The 27,220-nt window shown below is 53.4% G+C and overlaps 1 protein-coding gene across 9 annotated transcripts in view; it reads right to left on the bottom strand.

The window, feature by feature from the left end:
* The window catches only part of SLC66A2 (solute carrier family 66 member 2), a 63,384-nt gene that overhangs the window by 12,563 nt on the left and 23,601 nt on the right, over window positions 1-27,220 (bottom strand). For 2 of the 9 annotated variants that reach the window (XM_022559958.3, XM_022559957.3), the window contains 2 exons: window positions 13,701-13,917; window positions 190-1,923 (listed from right to left, as the gene is read on the bottom strand). In XM_022559958.3, coding sequence (XP_022415666.1) covers window positions 1,716-1,923; window positions 13,701-13,917 — 425 coding nt within the window. In that variant the 3' untranslated portion in view covers window positions 190-1,715. Of the gene's footprint in view, window positions 1-189; window positions 4,415-13,700; window positions 13,918-27,220 lie in introns of those variants that run through there. The other 7 variants (XR_002642771.3, XR_002642770.3, XR_016387672.1 and 4 more) reach the window with 7 other exon arrangements.

A 27,220-nucleotide genomic window follows, 5' to 3' on the forward strand; every position in this document is an offset into this window, starting at 1 on the left:
CTGGCACAGGACGCTCACTGTCCCCGGGGGCCTGAGGGAGCAGCCCCGGTCTCACAGGGGCCACAACTGTCCCCCAAGGAGGAGACGCTGGCCCAGCCCTTCCCTGGGGTCCCCTGAGGTGAATGAGGACGAGACTGGTCCTTTACTCTGCCCTGGACCCCCCACTCCGACTCCACTCACAAGGCCACGCTGGATCCACGAGCAGTTTATTGAATTAAAGCCACCCTGACAGAATCAGCAGTGCTCCCACACGTGGCATGTAGGTCACCCCTGCAACTGGTAATGTTTTAATTTGGAGGCAATGACTGCTACAGACATCTCCTTTCATTTTTAAAAAGTAAACGTTTTCAAAGCATCTTGCAGGCCAGAGAACTAAGCAGGATCCTCAAACATTCAGGAGTTTTTGAGGAAAACTCAGGAGGAGGAAACGGCTCCGCACGCCTTCCACTGGCCATAGCAGACGCTGCAGCTTTGGCACCAGCCCCAGGGCCGTGGACGCTACAGAGCCACCCCTCTGCCTGGGGGAAGGAAAAGCGCCTGCGGGAGCCGTGTGGAAGCGTCTAAACACTTGCCCTGCGGGGCCCGGAGTTGGAGCAGGGCCGCTGGGCACGGCTGAGATGCTCGTGTAAACCGAAGGGGGACCAGTGTCAGACCAGCACCCCACCACCACCAGGCACAGCCGATGCGGAAGGCTGCACAGGAGGAGGGTGGCAGCAGGGATGCCCTGCACAGCATGGGGGACACCTGCCTCACTGTCCCCTGCCCTGACCCGCAGGCATCTCCAGACCTGGAAGACAGACACCTAAGGCCATATCCGCAAGCACACGGTTCCCAGAGGAAAGGGATGCCTGTGCGGTAGCCCGCTGTGGGGATGGCCAGTGGGTCTGCCCGGCCCCAGGCCCGGGCCCTCGGCCTTCCCAGGCAGCCCCGGGGGCTGCTGCACCTGCCATGCCCCAGCACCCACAGAGAACCCAGGCCCCGCTCCCAACACCTCGGGGCTCACACTGGCCAGAGCCCGGCTGGAGATGGTGGGTCCACAGCAGCCTGCCCAGGAGGGGCCGGCAGAGCAGCGAGGCCACTGGGGGCCCTGGAAAGGTACCTACCTAGGGTTTCGCAACCAGAGCCCTGTGATGCTTCGGTACCTCACCCCCACGTGTCCCGGGCCTGACCCTGCCGTGAGTCACCCCCAGCCAATCTGAGGCTGCGGGCTCCGTGGGCTGGGACCTGGGCTCTCCTGGTGCCATTTCTCACTCCTGCCCCCCGTCTCTCCCATCTTGGGGCTCCCCAGCCCAGCTGCAGGCCCCCTCGGCCCCATCAGCCACGTCGAGGCCACGGGGGCTGACATGTGGAGGTTTCCTGAGGTCCTTGGTCCTGCAGGGCCGAGGGTGGCCTCCTCCTGGTATGTGAACATGACCCAGGCTCCAGCCAGCAGTATTTTGAGCCAAAGTGGGAGAGGAGACCTGCTTTTCCGTCACTTTGAGAACAGCAGGCGCCCAGCCTGGGGGGAAAACCTGCTCACACGAGTCCTGGATAACAGAGCACAATGTCGGCACCCAGGCCCCCATCACCCCCCGAGAGCCACAGAAGCTGAGCAAGACCCGATGGCTGGGACCCTGTCTTGGGGCCGTAGCACCCACCTGCCCCACTCGGGGAGGACAGGTGGCCTGGCCGGAGCCCACGGCTCGTGGTCCCACATCCTCATCCTCCCGGCTGCCTCAGAGGGCCTTGGCGCTGGCGGGGTGCGCTGCGTGGGGGGCCGGCTTTAGGGGGTGGCGGGTGAACACGTAGGCCTGCCCCAGGATGGCCAGGTCCACCAGCACCTGCAGCAGCCCGCACACTGAGAACTGCAGGGGCGCGCCGTTCAGCAGGAAGTAGGCCGTCTTGAAGGTGTCGCCACTCGTCCACATGAGGACCATCTTGATGCTGTGGAGACATGAACGGTGGTCAGGGGTCACAGACCATGGATCAGGGGTCACGACCCCAGGGTCGGGGGACATAATCCAGGGGTCAGGGGCCAAAATCTAGGGGTCAGGGGACATAACCCAGTGGTCAGGGGTCCTAATCCAGGGGCCAGGGGACATAGTCCAGGGGCCAGGGGCCATGCCAGGCCTCGGCCCACCCTCCCATCCCTCCTGTCCTGGCCATGAAGCCACCGCGTGCATGGCCGCAAGGACAGGAAGGCCCTTCGGCAGGAGCAGCTTCAGCTCTCCAGAGCAGGGGAGGGGCTGGCACAGGGGCCGAGCCCACACGGCCTCACAAACGTCCCATCCTTCCTGGCTGCAGGCACATCAGGTGTGTGTCCCTCGGGAGACGTGCTGTGGCCTCAGACGGGAGAGGGAAGACCGCCACCTCCTCATGCCGCATCCCACAGGCTGACCCTGCAGCATGAGAACTGGCCTGGGAGGGGCGGCCCTCTGCCCCCCACACCTGCACCCAGGGGTGCTGAGCAGGAAACCAGAGGCTGCCGGGCAAAGCAGGGTGACGCGGGCTTCTCCTGGGAATCCCCTCCAGGCCAGGCCCCTCACTCAAAAGACAGCCTGAAGGCGATTCCATTCCTGGTCATCGGTGCCACTCCCAAAGTCAGATCGGTCCGTGTGGCACAGAGCGGCCCCGTGTCATCTATCGCTCACGTCTGCACACACCTCTCCACACACAGCATCTAACGCCTGGCTTGCCAGGTAACGGGCAAGAGCACCATCGTGTTTTCCTGCATAAAGTGTTCAAATGAGACCCACTTCCACAGCAGGCACACACTACGTGGCTCACTAAACCAGACCACGGCTTGAGGGGGGGCTGCCTGTCACAGGGAGGAGGTGAGGACCCTCAGGGACAGGATGACACCAGGCTGGAAGCCATCTGTGCCACAGGCAGGGCGGGCACTTTGCGCCCCTGAGGTGGCCCCGGTTCACCCCAGAGCTGGGCGGCCTCCGACCCCAGGTCAGCTCTTATGAGTAAAACCAGGCGAGGAGCCCATGGCCCAGTGCAGGGATGTCCATGTCCCCTGCCCTGCCCACAGGAGTGTCAGCCCGACCGTGCAGAACCGGGACAGGAAGTGGACAGCTCCCCTGACCTGCACCCACAGCGTCTGGAGGCTTCCATGATCCTTAATCAGGAGAACGACTCAGGGCACGGGGAGGCGCAGAAGGTTGGTTCCCGTCGACCCTGCAGCCGGCCCACCCATCTGAACAGCGCAGTGCGTCTCACTTGGCTTGTCGTGTTGACTCACATGGCGTTTAAAGACTTTTGCTTTTAATTAGCTGATAACTAACTCTGCATTTAAAAATCCAGGTTATTATATATCATCAGTCCTTTTTCTCTGGCTTTCAACATTTATTTGACTTTGGTTTTTAGCAGTTTGTGATGTAATGCATGTTTGGGACTTGCTGAATATCTTAAATCTGTACGTTGATCTTGCATCAAATTTGGGAGGTCTTCAGCCGTTATTTCTCCAGCATTCTTTTCTGCACCAGTCTTTCCCCTCTCCTGTGGTCTCACCTGACATGAATGTTAGATTTCATGGTGCTGTCCCTGAGTCTATTCTCTTTTTTTCCCCCGATTTTTTTTCTGTTGTTCAGACTTTCACTTTTTCTGTTGTTCAGACTTTCATTGATCTTCAAGTTCATTAATTCGTCCTCTATCATCACCATTCTACTACTGAACTACTGAAGTGTAGTTTTTATTTAGCTACTGTATTTTTCAAGTTAAAAATTTCGAGCTGGCTTTTCTTACAGCTTTTATTTCTCTCCTGAGATGGTCCGTCTTTGCATTGATTTAAAGAGCGTCTGCTGTTGCCCTTTAGAGCACAGTTACACTAGTGCCTTGAAAATCTGGTAATTCCAGTATCTGTGTCACCTTAGTTGACTGTTTCTCGATTCTTTGTTGTCTGTTGATTGTCTTTTGAGAGTTGCTGAGATTTTCCTATTCTTCGTGGTGAGTAACTTGGGTTTATATCCTAGACGTTCTTAACGTTCCGTAAGGAGACTGTCTTGCTTCAGTCCTGTGGAGAACGTCGTGTTTTGTGTGCTACCAGGGAACCGATGCGGTTAAATTGAGTTCAAGCTGCAAGTTCTGGGTGGTTTTCAGGGGCTACGGCTCAATTTCAGCTCAGTTTTCAAAACCACTGCGGTGCTATTCGTATCTGCACTGTGTGGGCAGCCCTCGGTGGCCAGGCGGGGACTTGGGTGGTGGTCTGCCCCGCAGGTCCTGGAGGAGAGCCCTTCCTGCCCCTCAGACCAGGCAGAGCGGCTTCTCTCGGAGCTTTCTACCCAGCACACCGTTCTGGACTTGGGGCTGTGCTGGAGTCCAGGCTGGCAGATGTGAAAAAACAAAACGTCAATCCGTCTGCTCCAGCACCCAGAGCTGCTCCATCCGTCCTGTCCAGATTTGTAGCTGCACCCAAGGGGAAAGACGGGCCCTTCATGGAAAAGATCTGAGATTAGTAGCATTCCATCACTGGCCACCCTGTGCCCCGTCCCAAGTTTTGCTGGCCTTCGCTGACTGGTCCCTGTGGACACCTGACCTAGTAGACCCTGGACGATGGCTGAGGAGCAGCAGGGAGAATGCCTCACTGCTGTCATCTCTTCTACGTGGCATCTGTCGCCGCAAAGTTGTGCCTCTCTCTCCGTCTGAATTCTGTCCTGCTCTGGTGCACCAACTCGGAATTTTAGAGTGAACTAGTGGTGTGAAAAATGGCCTGTAGGTGACTCTGCATCACGGTTCGGGGACACAGGGGACTGGACAGGGGCCGCCCACAGCGGTATCTGGAAAGAGCAGCAGGTGGGAGCACAGGGGCTGCCCAGCAGCGGCTCGGGTCAACCTGCACACGTAGAACCCCGGGGGGATTGCAGAGGCTGGGCGGGAGGGAGATGCACATGACACGGTGGAGAAACGCACCAGAGTGACAGCTGTGGTGGGAGCGGTGTGCGCCGGGGGACTGGGCACCAGTGTGGCCGGGTGGCACCAGGAGGCTGCAGGCACCTGGGCAGACCAGAGCCACCCATCTGAGCTATAGAGATGCCTGGCCTGCCAGCGAGGCTGCTCACAGCTTTCCACAGCTCGGAGCACCTCCATTTCAAAGGAAAACCCACACCCACAGAGCAAGCATTTCAAGGAGAAGCTCCGACAAGCAACCGCCATTTCTGCAAAAGGCCATGAAGACAGGAAGAGAACCAACGAGTCATAAATGAGTCTAGTTCCATTTTACAGAATTAAGAGCTGAGGCACAGTCTCCCCCAGAGGTACCCGAACTTAATAGGAGACCCAAAGACCCCCCCCCTCCAAAAACAAACAACACGGAGTGGCCTGTGCGCCCCCTTTTATGGAGGAGAGGCTGAGGCATAGAGGAGTCGGGTGGCTTGCCCAAGGGCACACAGCGAGTGCCTTACACTGTGGGAAGGGCTGGGGAGGGGGCGGCAGAAGGCACAGCTGGAGCCTGTCCCGGGCTGGTGTCCCTCTGGGCCCTGGAGGCACAGGTGCACCTTCACCCCACAAGTGGAGACGTGAGGTAACTGCAGAGAGCTGGGCCCTGCCTGACGCACACGAACATTTTTAGCTGCCCGGGCGCCTCCCCGGGCCCCGGCCCACAATCAGCTCTCGCCCCGGGGACAGGAATCCGACAGGCCCCACCACCAGCCCCACGTGTCAAGGGCTCGGGGCAAATATTAATCAAGCTGCTCCCGGCCCGTCTAAGCAGAAGACCAGTGCCAGCCTGAGCGATGTGAGACCTCGTGCAGGGCGCTCTGGAAATACAAGCTCGTGCCTCGCACCCTCTGGTCACCCCAGACCCTGCGGTGCCCTGTGGACGTGTGCCGAGCCCAGGCCCATTCTCCCCACACGGGTGTTAGGTCATCCTTTACCCTCAACAGCTATTGGGCGGGGCGAGCCCCGAGGCTTGGCTACCACTGGCCAGCAGGCCAGGGACGTCCTCGTGGACACCACGTCCGGAGCTCGCCTGCTGCGCACGGCTGGGTCTCCAGGAAGACCCCTCCTCGACAGAGGGCTCAGCTGGCTGGCCCAGGGCTCCAGTGATGCGGGGGGCGCAGGGCTCGGAACCTTGCGGAAGCCGGTCTGGGTGGGAGGGGAGACTGTCCCCAGGCTGCATTCCTCCAGCTCAGGGGGCGCCGGGAAGCTGGATCCCTTTTTCTAGATCCCCCCTCACACCGGGCCCCACCCCAGCTGCTGCCTCAAATACCTGGCCCTCCCCACCCTCCTGCTATTTTAATACGGGCCCCCGGTACCTCATTCTTGGCTCCAGCATGTTTCCTTCCCAAGTGAGCAGGCAGATGACCATTCCTAAAATACCTCTCACCTCATCCTCGCCCCATCCGGCCGTCCAGAAAGCCTCCGCCCGGCCAGTGCCCGCGAGGTGAGAGCCTCACCCCTGCGCCTACCCCGGCCCCGCCAGCAGCCCACACACCTCCCCGGCCGCGCCTCATTCCCACCTCCCGGCCCGGGCCACACCTACCCTCCTGTCCACCTATCCAAAGCTCCCCGAAATTCAAACCCTACCCAGAACACATCCCACAGGAGTAGGTCTTTGTGACCGTGGGTCACAAGAAACAGTGGTCTCTTGGGTGTGACATCCAAAGCATAGCAGTTTTTAAAAAGATACATTGGACTCCAAGTCAAATCTGTTGCGCTGCAACGTGAAAAGACAGCACACACTGGGAGAAGATATTTGCAAATCATATACCTGGCAAGAGCAGTTAAAGATCTCTACAACTCAATAATGAAAGGCAGCTAACCAAATTTTTAAATGGGCAAAGAATCTGGATAGACCTTTCTCTAAAGAAGACGCATAAATGGCCAATAATCACAGGAAAAGGTGTTTGATGTCATTAGTCACCAGAGAAACGCAAATCAAAGCCACAGGAGATCCCACTTCACACCCACGAGGATGGCTACAATCAAGGGGTCAGAGGGTAACAAGCGTTGGTGAGGGTGTGGAAAAGCCAGAACCCCCGAACACCCCTGGTGGGAACGGAAAATGGTGCAGCCACCAACTCAGCAATTCCACTGCTAGGTGTATTCCAAGACAAAGGAAAGCATACCTCCACACAGAAACTGGTACACAAATGTTCACAGAAGCACTGTTCATAACAGCCAAAAAGATGTCGAACCCAAACGTCTACCGGCTGAAGAAGACATAAGCAAAACTTGATCTGTCCGTACACTGAAATATTATTCAACCTTAGAAAAGATGGACACTGACAGATCGTACGTGGACGGACCTTGGGAACATCATGCAGAGTGAACGCAGCGAAGGACCTCGCATCGTCTGATTCCATTTACGTGACCTGCCCCGAGCACAGAGCCGCAGAGACAGAAAGCAGACCAGTGGTTGCCCAGGCCTGGCAGCGAGGGTGGGGGAAATGGGGAGTGCTGATGGGTATGAGGCTGCTTCCTGGGTGACGAAAATGTCCTAAAATTAGATTGGGTGACGGCTGCACAGCTCTGTGGTAGTCCTAAAATCCACTGAATTGCGTACTTTAAATGGCGATGGTGTGATAGGTTACATCTCAATGAAGTTTTTTTTTTTTTCTTTAAGTTCCAGGGCTTTTGCTGAATTCTAATTCCAGCCCTCCTCGTCCACCGACTGGACCCTGGGTGTGGCGTGTGCGCACATGTGCAGGGGTGTGTGGCGTGTGCGTGTGTGTACTGTGGCGGAGAAGCGTGTGTGGGAGCCCAGGCGTGCGCTGTTACCACGTGCATGGCATTCTCCGCTCACACCACTGTGGGCTGATTACGTGTCAAGGACGACAGAGGAAGATGAATGGGGGGCTGAGAAGTGACGTACGTGCGGCCCCCGGGGGAGACGCCGCCCTGATTCCCGAGCAGCCAAGGCAAGGCTCCAGGCGCCCAGCTCCAGGTTCAAGGGCAACGCCGGAGCCGGACCAGATGGACACTTCCCGGACGCTTCCTGTCAAGGCAGGAAGTGTCCCCGCTGGGACAAGGCAGCGGGCTGGGGCGGCCCCAGCTGCTGCTGCGCCTCGGCATCCCCACCACACCACGGGGGCCGCGCACGCACACACGCACGCGCGTACACACGACCTCCTCTCGTGGCCCCTGCTCGCCCCCGGGCTTCCCGCCTGCCCCTCCCCCTCCTCAATCGTAGTAACCGGTTCCCCGGATGGTTTTCCCCACAGCTGGCCTCCTCTTCCAGTCCCACCCGCCCCCAGGCTCTCCAGTAATTACTTGTTGGGGAACATCTTCCGATCCGGCAAAACGCGGAGGAAGGAGGAGGGAACTTCTGCACTAATTAGTAACATGATTTCAAAAGCGACGGCACTTTCTATTACTGGTTCAGAAGAACAGTCACTTAACATCTTGTAAAGGGAAATCATCAAGTATCTCTTGCATTTCCTCCAAGAAATGTACGTGTGTGAAAATGAGTGTGTGCATGTGTGTGCGTGAGCATATGTGCATGTATGTTTGAGAATCTGCGTTTGCGCGAGTGTGTGCACACACCTGTGCGCGTGGGCTCACACCCTCTGAAGGCGTCCATGGGTAGGCCCTTCCAAGCAGGTCCGCAGGAGACGAAGTTGGCCCTCAGATAGGACCTCACAGCCCCTTCCCTTCTTACACCTCCTGACGGTCTTCCATCTGAAGCAAGTTGAGGCTGAGTGTCCTGCGGCAGATCTGTGGTGGCCCTGACCACAGGGCTCTGAGAATCCCAAATCCCAGCGGACCCAGGGCTTCTCCATCATAGAGAAGGTCGGTGGGTGAAGCAGCCCTCCCGGCGGGCTCCCTGGATGGATGCCTGAGGATGCTGGGTCAGGCCACGCAGAGCGGCTGCTGGGAAGTGGGGACGAGGGGCAGAGGCAGCCCTGAGACCAAGTCCTGAGTCCGGGCCTGGGTGCAGGAGAGGGAGGAAGGCCTCTGGTCCTCTGCTTGGGACGGGAGCAACCAACCTCAGGAGGCTCCTGTGTCCATGCCGAGGGGGGCTGACCACGCAGCCGGCCGGAGGGTCCCGTGTCGGGGCAAGTTCTGGTCTGAACCTGGGCTGAACCGACCCCGCTAAGTGCACACAGGGAGCCCCAGCCTCTCTCTTCCAGGCCGGGATGTGGAAAACGCGAGGGGCGCTTTCCTCACAGCCCCACCCTCCTCGCCCCACCCAGGAGCCCGCGATCCACCCCATAGGAACCAGGCTACAACGTGACAGGCTGGACACTTGGGGGCAACCACGCTCGCCACAGCTCAGGCTGCAGCGGGCATCCAGGCTCCCTGAACACACGGGTGGCATCGTGCTGGCCCTGGGGACGAGGGAAGGGTCAGACGCAGGTCAGACCAGCCCGGCCTGCACAGGGATACCTAAGAGTCTCATTTTCAGGATCGTGGAGTCGGATTTATTGACGTGTGACAGCCAAGCTGTTCTGAAGACACGTCACTGAGCAAGGAAAGAAGGCCCCACCCTGGGGACAAAGTGACAAAACGGAGCTTGGCAGGGATGGAGCAGAGACCGCGGTGGGGCTGAGGGAAGACCCAGCAGAGGGACGCGCGGAGGCCCGGGTGCCCGTGAGCTGCGCTGGGAGAAGCCTGTGCCTGCGTTGCACTGTTGACGCACCTGCTTCAGGTTTAATCCATCACTGCGTGAAAATTCCTTTACCTTAGAGTTTCTCTTACACAGACTTCTTCGAAGAAGCACAAATTTTACAGGAAACAAAACTGTAACCAGGCTCCAGCCCTGCATTCACTCTCTCAGCACTCAGTCTGTGCTCACCGCTAAGAAAAAGGGTGTTGGCCCTTTAAATACACACAGAGCAAGGTCACCTCTCTGTTAACTCCAGCTGAGCAGAGAACCTGTGACCCTCCCATCACCTCCGGTCACCTGCAGGACATGCCACCCCACACCACATGCAGACAGCAGAGCCTCAGCTCAGGGCCCAGCTGGCCCCCAGCGGCCTGGCCCTGCAGACCCACCCATGGAGCCCTGCCACGACAGCAACACTGAACAGGTCCCTAACCTAATTACACCTCCACCCAGAGCCCGGCTCTGAGCGGCAGGGCCCACGATTAGGTTAGTCTTCTTAACGAGGATGAGTGGGGCTCTTGAGAGGACCTTGCACTCCAAGCTGATTGAATTAGCGGCCCGTGCCCATGTCTGTGACAGAGACTGCCCCCCTCCGCTGGCTCCGGGCCCTGCTCGGGCCCCGCTGGCTGGCATGGAGCGGGTCTTCGTCCCTGTGCAGCCGGGCCTTCTCGCAACCTGCTCGCGGCACTGACCGCAGTCTCCTTCCCTTCCCTTCCGCCTTTGCCTTCTGTCTCCTTTACCCAGTGCCACCAGGCAGGCGGGTGGTCTGTGGGGGGGAGGGCACTGGGGGAGAGGGGCTGCGGTCACCAAAGGCTGACGACCACATGCATCCTTTCCGCCCTGAAGTCAGAACCTCAGGAGCACGTGCACGACCCGGGCTTCCTCCTTTCAGGTCCAACGGCCCAGGTACCAGGGCCTTCTGCGCATCCTGTCACTCCCGAGGTCGCCCTGAGACAGGAAGGGGGACGGCCACGCCCACGGCCGTGCTTCTGCAGAGCGGCACAGACCTCCATGGTCCGGCCTGGCGTCTTTCCAACACTGCCTTTGCTGACTGAGTCACCGCAGCCCCACCAGGGACAATTCCCACTGGGGCCTTCTGCAACTTTTGCTGTTGTGCACAAATTCTCCAAGAATTAGCCCGATCAGCCAGGTACCCACACTGGTAAATCTTCCACATTCATACCTGCTTCCCCAAGTGTTGTCACTTTCCCGAAAGTGATTTCGAGAATCAACTATTTTAGTCCTTCATGAGTTCATTCAATAAATATTTACTGAACTGAACTGCTGTAATTTTCCAAGCACATTGTCAGATGTTGGGGAAAGAAAGAAACGGGATACAGTTCTTGCCTTCAAGGCTGTCAGTCAAGTAGATGAGCTGGGCAAATTAAAACATCTGCGCATCACTGTCAGATGGCAAGGATGTTTCTGGAGAAACATGGAGACGGTGGTCAAATAAAAGGAGGTTTAGAAGGTCAGCCTAAAAGACAGCTGCAGTCATGTGTCCTGTACCCAAGATAAGAGGATCGCACACAAAAACAAAGGGTTAGTTAAAATCAGGTGTGACACAAACTTCAGCTTCTTGGAAGACAGAATCGTCTCCCTGTTCCTCCCCTATACACCCTGGACATTACATAGAAACACAAGACTCTCAAAGGTGGGGAAAAGGCCACAGGAACGCCAGACTTGGAGCTGAAGAAGCAGGAAATGCCAGGAGGCCCCAGGAACAGGCTGTTCTCTGTGCAAAAGACCAGGAAGGGTGCAGCCTGGCAGAATAGGCAACTTTAGCCAATAACTGCTCTACTCCAAACAAAACAGAAAAAAAGGCAGCCCCCCCACCACCCGTGATAGCAGAGGAGGGTGGAAATCCCAGACGTTTACTCCTGCCAGGCGTCCCAATCCCACCGCCAGGGTAGTGTGAAGAAAGCCAGCTAAAACCAAAGGTCTAAGTAAGACCCAGAGTCTTATAAATAACGTGGAAATGTCCAGGTTTAAACTGGAAATCATCTGTCATATCAAGAACCAAGAAGATCTCAAACAAAATTTTAAAAAGACAGTGTTTAGATGCCAAAACGGTGAGAAAAAGCAAAGATTTTCAAACAGCCACTTTAAAACTGCTTCTATGAGCAATTATGAATATGCTTGAAACAAACGAAAAAAGAGAGTCTCAGCAAAGAAACAAAAAGCTTCACAAAAGAAACAAATATGTAAAGAAGGACCAAATGTAAGTTTTACTGTATTGAAAAATACAACAACCAAAGGAAACAGTCAGTAAATGGGCTCTCAGAGCACAGTGGCTGGAACACCAGAAAGAACCAGTGAACCATAACAAAAAAAGAAATGATCTTAACAAAAGAATCATAGCAAATGACCTAACATTCCACATCATCAGAGTCCTAGAGAAGAGGGGTAAAGGGCAAGACTGAAAAAGTACTCAAAGACATAACAGCTGAAAACTTCCCCAAATTAGCAGGAAGTATAAGCCTAGGGATTCAAGAAGCTGAGTGAATCCCAAACAGGACAGATCCACACCAAGACACACGTCACAGTCAAACTTCTGAAAACTAAAGACCAAAAAAATAAATCTCAAAAGCAGCTAGAGCAAAATAACAACTTACTTACAGAGGAAACAAACATCACAGTGGGTTTCTCCTCAGAAGCCACAGGGGCCAGAAGGAAGGGCTAAAAGAAATGAACTATCAACCTAGTTCAACCTATATCAGCAAAAACATCCTTCAGAGATGAAAGGGATATCAAGACATTCTCAGGTGAAGGAAAAGTAAAAAAATCTGCCACCACCTGAAATACCCTTAAAGGCTAGTTACAGGAGTTTCTCAAAACAGGAAAAAAAACAAAACAAAAACGAAAACAAGGAAAGAAGGCATCTTGCAACAGCAGGGAGGAAGGAAGAACATCATAAGCAAAAATAAGGGTAAACACAATAGACATTCCTATCCTCTTTAGTTTTGTGCATTATGTTGATTGAAGCAAAAATTATAATATTATCTGATGTGGTTCTAAATATGAATAGAGGAAATATTTAAGAAAATTATAAGTGGAGGGAAACATCACATATATAAAATATACTACATTAAAAATATCATAAAGGGAGGTAGAGTTTCTACACTTCACTAAAAAAATCTATACAGAGAGATACCCACTCAGAAACACCATAGATAAATACTCATTAAACAATAACTCCCCATTCTCCCCTCTTCCTAGCCCCTGGCAACCACCATTCGACTTTCTGTCTATGAATCTGATGACCCTCAGTCCCTCATATAAGTGGAACCATACAGTATCTGTCCTTTTGTGACTGAGCATCATGTCCTCACGATTCCATGAAGTAACCTGTGTCAGAACTTCCTTCCTGTTAAGACTGAATAATATTCCATTGTATGGACAGACCACATTTTGTTTATCTATTCATCCACTGATGGACACTTGGGTTGCTTCCATGTTTTATCTGTTATGAATAATGCTATTATGTTATGAACATGGGTGTACAATATCTCTTCAAGACCCTGCTTTCAATTCTCTTGGTTATATGCCCAGAAGTAGAATTGCTGGGTCACATTGTAATTCTATTTTTAATATTTTGAGGAAATGCCATATTGCTTTCCACAGCAGCTGGGCCACTTTGCATTCCCACCAACAGAACACAAGAATTCCAATCTTTGCACATCCTTTACCAACACTTGCTGTTCTGTTTTTCTGACAGTCACCATCCAAACGGGTAAGAGGTGGCATCTCACCGTAGTTTTCATTGTACAGGTCTTCCACCTCCTTGGTTAAGTTAATTCCTAAGCATTTTTTGCGTTTTGATGTTCTCATAAATGGAACTGTGCCTGAGGGAGGCAGGGAGCGCCTGAGACCTGCTCCTGGTGGTGCTAAGGGGGAGGAGGCTGCCGTGTCGTTTCCTACATTAAAGGGCTTGAACCTTCTGCCTTTGGGAGACATCTGTGGACCCCGCCTCCCGTCCGTGGCCCGCAGTGAGCTGCTTCACGGGAGGGTCTCGGCTTCCCCTCACCTGTCGCACAGGAACACACCTGCTTGTACATCAAGAGGTCAGAAGACCAGTGTCCTAGCCCGAAGCTGCTCTTGAACTGGTAGCTTCCCAGCAGAACTGAAAGTGAAGCAGAGATCTGCACACAGGTCCCTGCCGCGCCCCTACCTCATGCCCTCCGTGGACTGGTGGCGGTGGTTGCGGCAGAGCTGCGGCATGCCCAGCATGGCCTCGGTCAGCACGGCCAGGAAGCCCAGGCTCTCCACGAAAAGGGCCGAGTCGATGGACAGGTAGGTGACACAGCCCGCCACACAGGTGAAGGCCAGGACACACTGCACGTAGTCCCCAAAGCTGTTCCAGTGCCAAAAGTGCTGGGGGTCGAAGTCTAGGGCAAAAGGGAGAGAAACGTGAACGAGGTGTGCAGGTCAAGGTCAGTGTGGGGGAGGACAGGACCCAGTGAGGAGGCCAAGGTCAGTGTGGGGAGGGCGGGACCGAGTGAGGAGGCCAAGGTCAGTGTGGGGAGGACGGGACCAAGTGAGGAGGTCAAGGTCAGTGTGGGGGAGGACGGGACCGAGTGAGGAGGCCAAGGTCAGGGTGGGGAGGACGGGACCGAGCGGGGAGGCCAAGGTCAGTGGGGGGAGGACGGGACCGAGTGAGGAGGTCAAGGTCAGTGGGGGGAGGACGGGACCGAGTGAGGAGGTCAAGGTCAGTGGGGGGAGGACGGGACCGAGTGGGGAGGTCAAGGTCAGTGAGAGGAGGACGGGACCGAGTGAGGAGGCCAAGGTCAGTGTGGGGAGGACGGGACCGAGTGAGGAGGTCAAGGTCAGTGGGGGGAGGATAGGACCAAGTGGGGAGGTCAAGGTCAGTGAGAGGAGGACGTAAACTGTGGGCTCCATCTGCCTCCATGATGGCATTTCTGAAGGAGCCTTGATACAGATATTAGCTCCACATAAAAGACACTAAAATCCTTAAATTCTTCCTAACTAGTCTGATAGTGTATTGCGGGCTGGTCCAGAGCCTCTGGAACCTCTCTCCTGGTTAGAATCCCCATTCCTTCCCTCTACAACTTTGGATTAATTTTGTTTCTCCATTTCCTCAGATGTAATAGAGGAACAATAGTTCCTACCTCCTAGGGTTGTTTTATTGGTTAAATAAGTTATTCTTATGAATCTCAAAAGTACCCAGCCCATAATAAGGGTTAATAAGGGCCCAGTAAAAATGTACGATATCACCACACACTCAGCTGGTACGATGTTATCGTTTGCCGCACAGACGTGTCCTGCTGACACCAAGTTCACAAGCACTCACACAAATGAGCAGTTCACACGAGCTTCCTGGGCTCGGGCAGAGACACGCGGGGGTCCTGGGCACAGACGTGGTGGCCGGGAAGGTCAGGGAATGGGGATAAACACGGAGGGAGTCGGGGAGGGCGTGATGTGCCGAGCCTGACCCCGTCCTTAGACTGGTAAGGTCCAGAGCCCGGCACCCCTTCGGGAAAAGGCCCAGCAAAGGCTGCCAGCACGGGCGAGGCCACCAGGAGTCGGCCGTCCAGGGGGCCGGGAGGTGCCGTGGGGGAGGGTCCAGGCTGCACCACACGCCCTGTCCCCCACATCCAGGTCTCCCACTACCTAACCCCATGTGAGGACACTGTGGGCATCAGAGCTGGGAAGGGGGAGGGCAGGCAGGGGCACCAGAGGCGGAATGAACACGGCCTGTGGCTCTGAGGTCCCCTCCCCGAGGACCTCAGGGTCCTGAGCCTGGCTGCTCCCTGAAGAGGCCCCTGCTACAGTGTGTGGCCCTGTGTGTGTGGGCGCAGGACACGGAACAGCAGGCCCACGCGCAGGCGTCCCAGACAGAGGGCCCGAGAGGGTGTGGCAGGGCAGGACGCGCAGGCCTGCCGAATTAGGTCCTGTCTTTGTGCCCGAGGAGCAGGGAGAACACGGCCAGGGCTGAGAGCTCGGGCAGGACAGGGACGGCCAAGGACACCAGGTGAGTGTGTGGGGACTTCAGAAAGCTGGGTCTGTGGTCAATCGATCGGAAGCCTTTCTATCTTAGGTTCTCGGGGAGCAAGTCAGTTGGCAAATGACTACCAGAAAACCCATGTCAGTAAGTTTCTGAGAAGAGACCGAGGTTGGGCCCCTACCTTCATGCGCAAAAATTAACCCAAAATGGACCAAAGACTAAACATACTAGATAAAACTAGAAAACCCTTAGAAGAAAATACAGGGAGAAAGCATCATGACACTGAGTTTGTTAGTGATTTCTTAGATATACCAAAAGCACAGGCAACAAATGCAAAAACAGATAAATTGGACTACATCAAAATGTTAAACTTCTGTGCTTCTAGGCAAAAAGCTCCTTGATATGGGTCTTGGCAACGAGTTTTTGGATATGATTCCAAAAGCACAAGCAACAAAAGCAAAAATAAACAAGTGGAATTACATCAAACTAAAAAGCCTCTGCAACTCATAAAGAACAAACTAGTAGTTACGGTGGGGGGTGCGTCCAATACAGGGGTGGGAGGTGCAAGGTACAAACTGCTGGGTGTAAGATCAGCTACAGGGGTGTACTGTACAACACAGGGAATATAGCCAATACTTTGTAAATGGAGTGCAACCTTTAAAAATTTAATGGAAAAAGAAACAAAGAAAAAGCTTCTGCGGAGCAAAAGAAACAATCGGCAACACAAAAAGGCAAACTATGGAATGGGAGGAAATATTTCCTATCTTATGAGGGGTTAATATCCAAAATATATACAGAACCAGACCACTCAACATCCAAAAACAAACAACCCCATTAACAATGGGCAGAATGGGACTTCCCTGGTGGCGCAGTCGTTGGGAATCCGCCTGCCAGTGCAGGGGATACGGGTTCGAGCCCTGGTCCGGGAAGATCCCACATGCCATGGAGCAACTAAGCCCGTGTGCCACAACTACCGAGCCTGTGCTCTAGAGCCCGCGAGCCACAACTACTGAAGCCCGTGTGCTAGAGCCCGTGCTCCGCAACAAAAGAAGCCACCGCAATGAGAATACCGTGCACTGCAACAAAGAGTAGCCCCGCTCACCGCAACTAGAGAAAGCCCGCACAGCAACGGAGACCCAACACAGCCAAAAATAAATAAATGAATGAATAAATTTATTAAAAAATAAAAAAAGAAGTGGGCAGAGGAATTGAATAAATGTTTTTCCAAAGAAGACATACAAGTGGGCGACAGGTACATGAAAAGATGTCCAATATCACCAATCATCAGGGAAATGCAAATCAGAACCACAATGAGATGTCACCTCACACCTGTCAGAATGGCCATCATCAAGAAGACAAGGAATAACAAGTGTTGGCGAGGAGGTGGGAAGAGGGAGCCCGTGCACTGCTGGTGGGGATGTAAATTGGCGCAGCCGCTGCGGAAAACAGGACGGCAGTTTCTCAACAAATTAAACACAGAATTACTGTATGATCCAGCAATTCCACTTCCGGGCATACACCCAAAAGAACTGAAAACACGTACTCGAAAAGATATTTGTACACCCAGTCCTGAGGCTACAGGACGTCAGCGCGAGCTTGGACAGAAGAATGGTGCCCAGAGAGGGGCCGTGCCAGAGCCACGGCATCTTTGCCCGCCCCCCACCCGCAGGGAGGGTCAGGCCTGGGGCTTCACCTTGGCTTCAGGGAGGCCGCAGGGGGCCCGCGTGGCCACCTCCGACTTCTCGCTAGCTCTCTTCAGGCCATCCCAGGCCCCTGCGCTGCCGGTCCACATCCCGCTGTGTCACAGGCAGGTTCTGCAAAGCCGTTGTAGCCAAAAAACCATCCACACAAATGCCAGAAACGGCAGAGCGAAGGTCGAGGTCACCCCACGGGCGCTCGGGGGAGTCCGCATCCTGTCAGCCCCCTGCTCCGCTGACGCTGAGGACAGCACCCCTCCCTACGTTCACCACGACGGACTCCCAGGAGGGACACGAGGACCAGAAGCGGGTCAAGACGAGGGGGGACGGCGTCCGTGGGAGCGCGGAGGGGGCCGGGAGCCCCGCTGCCACCTCCAGAGAGCTCGCTCATATGGCTGCTGTTCGCCAGAGCACGTGGCTGTATTAAGTCTGTCGAGCAATCTGCGTTTACGCTCGAAAACACAAAGTTGCATTTTATGGAATTAAGCTCATCTGTGGCAGAAAACACAGCCTCTTGGATACATTTGTAAAGAATTCCTTTTGAAAGCAAGGACTATGTACAGGCACATGAGCCCCCAGTATGACAGGCGGATCGGACTCCTCCCATCAGCCTGGCACCAGCCAGGGGGCCCTGGGCAGGCAAGCCGGCAGGACGCACAGCGCGCGCCATCTCCCGGGACTCGATGCTCAGGAAACTGCCCCCTCCGAAGGATTAGGTGCCAACAATTCACTTCGAGAACCTAGGAGACACGGCCCTTTTCACCGTGACTCACTGTGGTGACCTGTGGAAATGAGCGTAATTCCTGCCGTTCAGGTTTATAAAACTTCAACCACGTGGGTCAGAGTCCAACAGCAGCGCTCAGGCATCGCAGCTGTCAAATTCTCATCCGACAGCCCCTCGCCTGAGCATCCACTGCTGTGGTGGTGATGAGGCTCCGGGCTGCCCACCACAGCCACTGCAGTCGCTGGGACGTGCCCCTTCAGTAAACCTGACCTGAGACCCGCACCCACCTGCTGCAGCTGAAGTGCTGTCCCCGCGCAAGGACCCCACTCGGAACCAGCCGGCAGCCCGGGCGAGTGAAGCGGGCGGGCGCAGAGGCGTGGGGGGGAGGGGGGGACGTGAGGGCGGCCCAGCAGCGCCACCGGGCCCCGCGTCTGAGTGCGGGGGGCTTGGAAACAAAAAGTCATGCAGCTTGCTCACAGGTCTATGCTCAGGAAGAGGTGGGACCAAATAAGCATGTTCTGAATGAGTAACTCAAGGTGTCTCCTCGAAAGGCCCGAATGACTGTAACAGGCATCATCATCTATAAGCACGAACTCCGAACGAGGTGGAAAGCTGTCCAGTTCAACGCGCATTTGGCAAGCAGCACTCGGCCGCCTCAGAGAACGAGATCCAAGAGGTCGGTGCCTCCAAAGCCACTGCCGCACAGGGACCGCCGCACGCCCTCCGGGGCGTGAGGACAAAGGTCCCTGAGAACAGGAAAGGGCAGGAGGAAGTGTGGCTCAGAGGAGGTGGGATAGGAGCTAGTCATCGGGGACAGAGGACCTGTCATGATCGATGCCCGCTTTCCAGAAGTCTGTCTCTGCCTGTATCACAGGCAGGGGAATCGTCTCTTCCAGGAGCTGCGTTGACCACTGTTTCTGAAGTTCCAGGGAAACGTGCCAGCACCCGGGAGCACCTGGCCCTTTACGAGATACAGCAGTGAACTTCCAGAGGAAGGAAAAAGGACGCTCACGTGCATTTCCACAAGTTACCACGTATCTGAGACGAAAGAGGAAGGCAAAGTGTGCTGAGATCAAGAAGATGAGAGCTGGGCTGCCCTGGCGGCGCAGTGGTTGAGAATCCGCCTGCCAATGCAGGGGACACGGGTTCGAGCCCTGGTCCGGGAAGATCCCACACGGCGCGGAGCAACTAAGCCCGTGCGCCACAGCTACTGAGCCTGCGCTCTAGAGCCTGTGAGCCACAACTACTGAGCCCGCGTGCCACAACTACTGAAACCCGCGCGCCTAGAGCCAGTGCTCTGCAAAAGAGAAGCCACTGCAGTGAGAAGCCTGTGCACTGCAACGAAGAGTAGCCCCCCGGTTGCCGCAACTAGAGAAAACCCACGCGCAGCAACAAAGACCCAACGCAGCCAAAAATAAATAAAATTAATTAATTAAAAAAAAAAAAGACGAGAGCCCCACAGATGCCCAGTTGTGTTTCCGTGGCAACAGCGTGACTTGATGCGCGTGGGCTTCAGATGCGGTCACTGTCCCTCTCTGTGGCCCATCCAACCCCATCCAAGCCTGTCAACTCACTCAGCCTACGATGTTCACTGAAAATCAAGGCACAGGGCCTTCCTAAAAAATAGGCACCGGTAAGCAGAGCACACCCTAAGCCACCTCAATTCATGCGTTTACCACAAACGGAGCCATCTAAGGAGGGCCCCCCAGAGCAGCAGGGGGACAGCGGGTGCCCCTAGCGGAGGGCGTGGGGATTCCCTGGGATACCCACAGTGGCAGCTCGCACAGAGCAAAGGAGCGGAGGGAACAGCCCGTCACAGTCACCACCGCCCTGAGAAGAAAGGTTAATCATCCTTCCACTCTGGCAAATTCCAGGCTGTAGGACAGGAACAAAAACCCATACTAGCTGGGCATTTACACCTAAGCGGCTAGCGGTGCTTAGAAGAATACAAAGGCCGGAAAAGTGAGAACTGAGCTGCCACTTCTCTTTCCAGCCAAGATGGGGCAAAGGGGCCACATTTACTCTCCCAAACAACCAAAACACGGTCAAAATACGTGGAGTTTTGGACCCAAAATGGGCAAAATATATCCTTGTAAGACCCTGGACATTGGGCATGGAGGACAGTGATCTCTGAGATGGGACAGGTGTGGTGCGCTCCAAACTGTCCCAGTTGTACCCTGCGAGTTCCCAGTAAGACCCTGGACATTGGGCATGAAGGACAGTGACCTCTGAGATGGGAAGCAGGCGTGGTGCGCCCCAAACTGTCCCAGTTGTACCCTGCGAGTTCCCAGGACACGGGACAGGAAGTGGGCCCCTCACAGGCGAGCCGGCAGACAGCCTGGGTGAACGAGCTGGTCTGGGAATGAACAGGTGGGGTGTGCAGGTCTCGGAGCTGGAGGGAGGGCCGTGTGGGGGCCAAGGGCCTGCAGAATGGCCCTCAAGGACTCGGCGGGGCCCCCACCAGCGAGGGAACCAAGAGGGTTCACATTAGCATCCCTCACCCCAGCCAGCCTGGGAAACCTCAAAACACACAGGCGTTAGGCAGAGCACAGGGGCAACTTGCCCCAGCAGTAGGGAACAGACTGGGCACTGCTTTGGTTCCGCTGAACTAATCTTAAAAGCAAGATCTAAGAAGATCAAACTGGGACGTCCCTGGGGGTCCAGAGGTAAAGAATCTGCCTTACGGTGCAGGGGACGCACGTTCGATCCCTGGTCAGGGAACTAAGACCCCACATGCCACGGGGCAACTAAGCCCGCGTGCCACAACTACTGAGCTTCACCCGCCTCAACTTAGAGCCCGTGAGCTGCACGCACTACAGAGCCCACGCACTCTGGAACCCATGCACCACGACTACAGAGCCCACAGGCCCCGGAGCCTGCGTGCCACAACTAGAGAAGAGAAAACCCACATGCCACAACTAGAGAGAAGCCCATGCACCACAACGAAACATCCCGCCTGCCTCAACGAAGATCCTGCGTGCTGCAACTAAGACCTGATGCAGCCAAAAATAAACAAGATAAATAAATAAATAAATCTTTTCTAAAAATAAAAAGAGCAAACTGTTTCCAAGTTACTTAACTGCACCCTAGAACAAAGCTCAAGAAAATTTATAGGCCCACAAAAATATCCATCACCCAGCAAAGTAAAATTCACAATGTCTGGCATCCAATCAAAAATGACCATTGGGGGCTTCCCTGGTGGCACAGTGGTTAAGAATCCGCCTGCCAATGCAGGGGACAAGGCTTCCAGCCCTGGTCCGGGAAGATCCCACATGCCGCAGAGCAACTAAGCCCGTGCACCACAACTACTGAGCCTGTGCTCTAGAGCCCACGAGCCACAACTACTGAGCCCACGTGCCACAACTACTGAAGCCTGCATGCCTAGAGCCCGTGCTCTGCTACAAGAGAAGCCACCGCAGTGAGAAGCCCGCGCATCACAACAAAGAGTAGCCCCCGCTCGCTGCAACTAGAGAAAGCCCGTGTGCAGCAACGAAGACCCAATGCAGCCAAAAATAAAATAAATTAAATAAATCAATTTAAAAAAATGACCATTGGAAATGGTAAATAAGTGGGTGAATATATATGATTTTTTTCTTATCATTTAAATCTTATTAATAGATAAGTGACTATTTAAACAAAATAAGAGCAATGTAGCATGGGGCTTTAGCACATGTAAAGTTAACTGTATGACAATTACACTAAGGTAGGCAGGGGATAAACAAAAGTATGCTTTTCCCTAAGATCAAGAACAAAGCAAGTATGCACACTCTTACCACTTCTAATCAACACTGTGCTGGAGTTTCTATCCAGAGCAACCAGGCAAAAAAAAAAAAAAAAAAAGAACTAGAAGGCATCCAGGTTGGAAAGGAAGAAGTAAAACTATCCCTTTTTGCAGATGACATGATCTTATTTATTATGTATCTAAGGAACCCACTAAAATCCATTAGAATGAATAAATGAGTTCAGCAAGGTTGCAGGCTATCAGATCAATATACAAAAGTAAATTGCATTTCTACATACCAGCAATGAACAATCAGAAACTGAGATTTAATAAATAATACCATACATGATACGGTAATAAAAAAATATGAAATACTTAGGGATAAATCTGACAATGTGCAAGATGGGCACACTGAAAACTACAAAACATTGCTGAGGGAAATGAAAGCAGACATAAGTGGAGAGCTACACGGTGTTTCTGCGCTGGCGTCTCAACACTGCTGTGTCACGAGTCTCCAAGACCATCCCCAGGTCCGATGATCTTTCAGGAGGAGTCACCCAGCACGCCTCCAGAGCCACAGCCGTGATTATTATACCACAAGATATAAAGCAAAATCCACAAAGGGAAGGGCAGATGGGGCGGCGTCTGGAGGACTCCAGGTGTGAGCTCCCTCTCCCAGGACCCTCCCTCGGATGAGCTTGATTCCTCCAGCAACGGACGATGACCAGGGAAGCTCATTAAGGACTCGGTGCCCAGAGCTTTTACTGGGGGCTGGTCACGTAGACACCCTCTGCCTAGCACACACCAAAATCCCAGACTTCCAGAAGGAAAGCAGGTGTCCAGACAGCTGAAGCACAGAAAGCCCCTCTCATCAGTTGAGAATGACGGGAAGTATGCCAAACTCCAAGTTCCCAGACATCAGCCAGGGGCCAACTTGGCAAGCGGGCTTTCCTAAGGACAGCAGTCCCAGGCCTCCTGTGTTAACACTTCGGCACAATCATAAGATGTCAATTCTCCCCAAATTAATCTATAGATTCAAGATAACCCCAATCAAAATCCTACCATGCTTTTCGTAGAAAATGACAAATGGATTCTAAAATTCATATAGAAATGCAAAGCACGTAGAACAGAGAACCAAGTTGGAGCACTGACACTACCTGATTCCAAGACTCAGCACCAAAAAGCCACAGCGATCAGGACAGTGCGGTGCTGGCACGGGAATCGAGAAATAAATCAATACGACAGAGCAGAGTCCAGAAAAGGACCCCACACACAGACAGCTGATTTCTGACAAAGATGCAAAGGTGATTTAGTGGGGAAAAAAGACGGTCTTTGGACATCCATATGCAAAAACAATAACGTTGGAGCCATACCTCACACTGTGAACAAAAATTAACTACCAGATAATTAGATCACAGATCTAAATGTAAAACCTAAAACTGCAAAACCACCAGGAAAAAAAAAATAGGGAGAAACCTTTGTGCCCTTGAGTTTGACAAAGATGCCTTAAACCTGACACTAAAAGCACAACCGATAAAAGAACAAACTGATAAACTGGGCTTCATAAAAATTTAAAACTTCTGCTTGTCAAAAGAAACCACTAAAAGAATGAAAAGACAAACCACAGACTGGGAGAAAATACTGCAAACCATGTATCTGATAAAAACACCTGTATCCAAAACATTAAAAACTCAAAATTCAATAAGAACAATTTTTAAATTGACAGATTTGGATACTTCACCAATGAAGATATAAGGGTGACAAACAAGCACATGAAAAGATGCTCGACATCATTAGTGAAATGCAAGTTGAGACAACGATGAAATGCCACCACATACCTATCTGAATGGCTAAAAATTTTTTTTAAAAAGGTCCATACAAAGTATTGATGAGGATGCAAAGCAATTGGAATTCACACACTGCTGGTGGGAATGCAAAATGGTACAGAACTTTGGAAGACAGTGCAACAGTTTCTTAAAAAATTAAACATACACTTACCATATGATCCAGCCAGTCCACTCCTAGGTATACACCCAAGAGAAAAGAAAGCATATGTTCATATAGAGACCTGTACGCAAGGGTTCATTCACAGCAGTTTCATTTGTAACAGTCAAAAACTGGAAACGACCCAAATTTCCATCAACCAGTTAATAAACACACAAATTGTAATGCAACCATATAACTCAACAATAAAAAGGAATGAACTATTGATATACTCTACAACCTGGACAAATTTTAAAACAATTATGCTGAGTGAAAGGAACCAGACAAAATAGTACATACTGTATAGTTCCAGTTCTGTCAAATCCTAGTAAACGCAAACAAATGTCTAGTGAGAGAAAGCAGATTAGGGCCTGGGGGTGAAGAGGAAAATCTGGGGGGTGACGGTCATGTTCACTGTCCTAATTTGGGTGAAGGCTGTATAATGCCCAACCTGACCAAAACTGCACACCAAGTGCGCCCATCATGTGCTGATCAGACCTCAGTAAAGCTGCTAAAAGAAAACGGAGCTGCTTAAACGGGGCGGGAGTTCAGAGGGGCGCAAGGAGCGAGCCACGCGGCAGGGGGACAGGCCCTCCGTCCCAGGAAGCCCACCCCCACGGCTAAGTGTCCGGAGCTGCACGTGGGGTCGATGAGAACTGGCGCAGTTTCACCTGCCGTTCTGCTTGCATGAGGGAGGGGGTCTGCTTCCCAGTTCAGAGGTTAAGACCGAGGCCCCTCCCAGGTCCCAGACCGACTGTCACTGTCACTCGTGCTCCCTCGGATGCGAGGAGGGGTCCGCGCATCCTCACGCGAGGGAACTGCCAGTGTCCGGACCCCACCCGGGCTGCAGCCCCGGCGCACAGGGCCTCACCGACCCTCTGAGGGGCTCCTCCCACCACAAGCCAGCCCTCGGCCACTTCCCACACAGGCTTCGTCCAGGTCACGCAGCCACGAGAGAACAGCTGGAGCCCGTCCACTCCTCTGCCTTCTGATCTTGCCGCAAGTTAAGGAAACCCTCAGGGGCTGTGCTCTCAGCACATCCTCGGTGCGACGGTCGAGGACCAGGCAACCCCGGAGGGCAGTGCCCAGGAGGCTCCTGAGGGCCTGACTCTTCTAACCGCTGGCCGTTATGCAGGGGCCAGGAGAGGAAGCACGGGGGCAGCTGCAGGGAGGACACACGCGTCCCGGGTCACCTCCCGCGACGGCAGGGCCAAGAGAAGCTCTGAGAGACACTAAACCAGAGAAATCTCCAAAACAAGCATCACTCACAGCTCCCGGGAGAGGCCAACACGCACATGAACAGATGCTCAGCGCCACCAACCGTAAGGGGAACGCAAGTCACAGCCACAACGAGATGGCAGGTCACAATTACTATGGTGGCAAAAATAAACAAGACAAACGTTCTGGTGAGAACATGGAGAAATTGGAAACTTCATACACAGCTGATGGGGATGTAAAATGGCGCAGCCACTTTGAGAAGCAGTCTGGCAGCTCCTCAAATGGTTCCACATGGAGTTACCACACACCCAGCAACTCTACTCCTACACAAATGCCCCAAAGAACTGAAAACATATGTGGCTACATGGAGCCTTCCTATGAATGTTCACAGCAGGACCACCCACGACAGCCGGAAGGTACAAACAACCCGAATGTCCATCAACGGACGAACGGATGAACGGCATGTGGTCCAGCCATACAGTGGAATATTACTCAGCCTTAAAAGGGAAATTAAGTGCTGACGCTTGCTCCAAACTGGATGAATCTTGAAAACATTATGCTCAGTGAAAGAATCCAGACACAAAGGCACCTATCGTATTATTCCCTGATGTGAAGTGTCCAAAACGGGCAGAACAGTCGAGTGGTTGGCAGGGCTTGGCGTGAGGAAATTGGGAGGTGTGGGGTCTCTTTCTGGGGTGATAGAAACGTCCTGTAATTAGACAGTGGCGATGATTGCACAACACTGTGAATGCACTAAAAACCCTGAATTGTATACTTTCAAACGGCTAAAATGGATTACTTTGTGCCACTTTTATCTCAACTTTAAAAATTTTCAGGGTAAGTTTTATGGTATGTAAATTATATCTTAAAAATAAATTTTAATGTGTAATAAAGTTTTTCATATATATGATTTGCTTTTCATAGAGAGATACAGATGTAAATACCCACTTTAGTAAATATATTTTGTAATGCTGAAATTAAGAATAGTTCTTTTAAACTTCAAGTTTTAGGTGCTGTCGTTGGAATCCTGGACAACTTAAAATCCATTTAGCGACCCATCTACCCATCAACTGTAACTGTTGTGGTGAATTAAATCAAGCAGTAGGGAGAAAAAAGTAGGAATTATATAAGGAAAAACGTCAGCTGAAGATACCACTGGGTAGATATAGAAAGCACGAAATGAAATTTGCAGAGTTTAGTCAGAAAAAGTTAGAGGAACACAGAAGCGGCTTAATAAAACGTAGATTCCTGATCTGGAATCAGATGTGACCCAACAGTTTTTCTACTTCTTTAGGGATTCCTATGTCAGAAGATTTTCTCATTAATAATTTAAAAAAATAAGCTAAGAAAGAAGAGAGGTCTGGATTCCCTTTCAGAAAAACTGGTGCTAGCCCAGGCACAGGGGAGGGCGGGCACCCCGACTCCTCAAAAGGAGCCACACCTTCCTCCCCTGGGGCCCCCGCCCCCTGCTGTGCCGGGGACTGTCAAGTGCAGGTGCAGGCGTGAGCAGACGGTGCTCAGAGAACAGGAACACGGGCAGAACACCGCCAGGAGGAGGCCCGAGGAACTGGAGGTGTTAACATAAACTGCACCCCGTCACCATTTCCGCAGCGAGCCCCAAACTCAGGCAGGATATGCTTCCTCCCGGGATGTGGGGATGTCCCGGGATGTGGTTTCCAGACAAAAAGGTAAGACTTGAAGGCAAGGCGTTGAGAGCTGAAGGGAGGTGCCCAGGACTGGGGGCCGAGCCGCGTGTGGCCTCAGATGCATCCAGCTCACCTGCTCCCTACCTGCCTCTAGAGACACCTGATGGTGAAGAGCACATCCCTGAAGCTTCCCAATTATTGAAATGTTACTCAGAAGGTCTGAGGCTTCCCTGGATCCACAAATCCATCCCTTCCTTGTTCAGTCCCATCACTTCTGGGTTAAGACGTGATTTACCATTTGGAGAATCTGCACCAGGAGACTGTGTCCTAGTGGCAAGAAAGACTCGGTTTCTTAACGGATTGTGTTTTTATGCTCCAAACGAATATGGAAGACATCTGGCCTAAGAGGGTGTAGACCGGCCACCGGTGAGAAGAGCAGAGACCCAGGGGAGGTTTCTGAATGCGGCTCCAGACACAGAAGCCGCTGTGCCACCAGACACAGAAGCCGCTGCACCACGGAGCCGACCTGGGTCGCCGCACTCAGCCTGGTGCTTTCCTTAGCGAGAGAAAAGCAGGAACAGCGCGCAGACACCCCAGGTACCGCCGCACGCAACCTGCAGCCGTGTCCGGGCAGCCCTTCCTGGGCCTCTGCTCCGGCCGGCACACGGGGCCCTCCCCAGGCAGGATCGCGGGTCCTCACCGGGTACCTGCGAGGGACACGCACCAGCCGGCCGGCC

This window comes from Delphinapterus leucas, chromosome 14 (assembly GCF_059928025.1).
Source record: "Delphinapterus leucas isolate spDelLeu-1000000601 "Yukka" chromosome 14, BTC_Dleu_Yukka2, whole genome shotgun sequence".
Classification (NCBI taxonomy): Eukaryota; Metazoa; Chordata; class Mammalia; order Artiodactyla; family Monodontidae; genus Delphinapterus; species Delphinapterus leucas.